General features: G+C 35.4%; 1 protein-coding gene across 1 annotated transcript in view; it reads right to left on the bottom strand.

Annotated features, from left to right (window-relative positions):
- Window positions 1-1286, bottom strand: part of mtf2 (metal response element binding transcription factor 2) — a gene marked incomplete in the record, with an annotated part of 37659 nt that overhangs the window by 17729 nt on the left and 18644 nt on the right. Inside the window, 1 exon segment of the mRNA XM_014025355.1 lies at window positions 155-255. Within this exon segment, the coding sequence (XP_013880809.1) occupies window positions 155-255 (101 nt within the window).

The raw sequence follows: 1286 nt of genomic DNA, 5'->3' as shown, positions 1-1286 counted from the left end.
GTTGGATAGGTGTACCTAATAAAGTGGCCGGTGAGTGTATACACACTTTCATCCTTTTGTTCTCATACAGTCTGGTGAGTTTTTTTAAACAAAGAAACAAAAACTGTTTTGTTTTGAAAGTTTATTGCATTTAAATTCTAAATAAAGAACATACCTTTGATAGAGACATGAGGTCACACTGTGAGCACAGCCATTTGTCATCAGAGTCGATGACGGCAGCGTCGATGATGGGGGAGTGACACATCTGATGGTAACCTGAAGGATAATCAACACATTTACTGCAGGCAAATCAACACTCAGATAACACCCAAATACACATAAACATCTAACAATTTAAACAGTAACTTCAATTTAAAAGGAACAAATCAAACATTTTAAAAACAGGGATCTGTAGCAAGGCTATAAACAATATCTTACCTGTTATAGATAGTTATGAATGGGCAAAGTTTGAACAGTTTAAGCCCAACAGGACAGAGAAGCTAATGGCTAAGACTACATTCCAGCTGTTTTAAAAACACCAAATTTTCTCTATTTCACAGCAGTTTTCTAAAGCTTTAACCAATAATTAGTCAACATAAACAACAACAAAAAGATTTGGGGGTTTATGGCTATGTGTCATAAAACAAAGCCTCTGGTCAAAGAATCATGTGGATGTTTCTATAACTTGATGCAGTTCTGTAACATCTCAGTAATGTCTCTGCTGAATACAGCCTACTGGCACAAACAACAGTGAGGAGGTGAAGGAGAAGAAGATCGAATAAAAAAGGAGGACAGAGTGTATGTTTAGTATGTGTATGTCATGTATGTTTAGTAGTAGCTGCTCTGCCTTCATGATACCATAAATCTCAAACCATAAACCCATTTGATTGATGGGTAATTATTTCATTTTGCTGTAGAATATAAGATTAGTTACAGCAGAGACCTGAGGTTTAGGGTCACAGGTGAGCAGATTATTGCAGGGGACAGGACAGGAAGTGCACCCACAAGAAGCAGAGACAATTCAAATACTATAATTACAGACTAACTGCAAGAAATAAAGAAAAAAAACTTGAAATGAATAATCGACTGTTATAACTTAATTACTTTACATTGTTGTCATTACACTTTTTGGTTAAAAGAAAAAGGAAATACATGCAGGAACTGACCCCTGGAAGTGCTGCTGTCGGTGTACACAAATACACCAAATACTAACTGTAGATTTCATCATCATCATCATTTATTTATAAAGCACAATAAAAACCAAAGTACTGTACAGGTGCATAAAATAAAAACAATGAACAAAGTAC

Source organism: Austrofundulus limnaeus, unplaced genomic scaffold (genome assembly GCF_001266775.1).
Source record: "Austrofundulus limnaeus strain Quisiro unplaced genomic scaffold, Austrofundulus_limnaeus-1.0 Scaffold470, whole genome shotgun sequence".
Lineage (NCBI taxonomy): Eukaryota > Metazoa > Chordata > Actinopteri > Cyprinodontiformes > Rivulidae > Austrofundulus > Austrofundulus limnaeus.
This window is presented reverse-complemented; position numbering and strand designations above follow the sequence as displayed.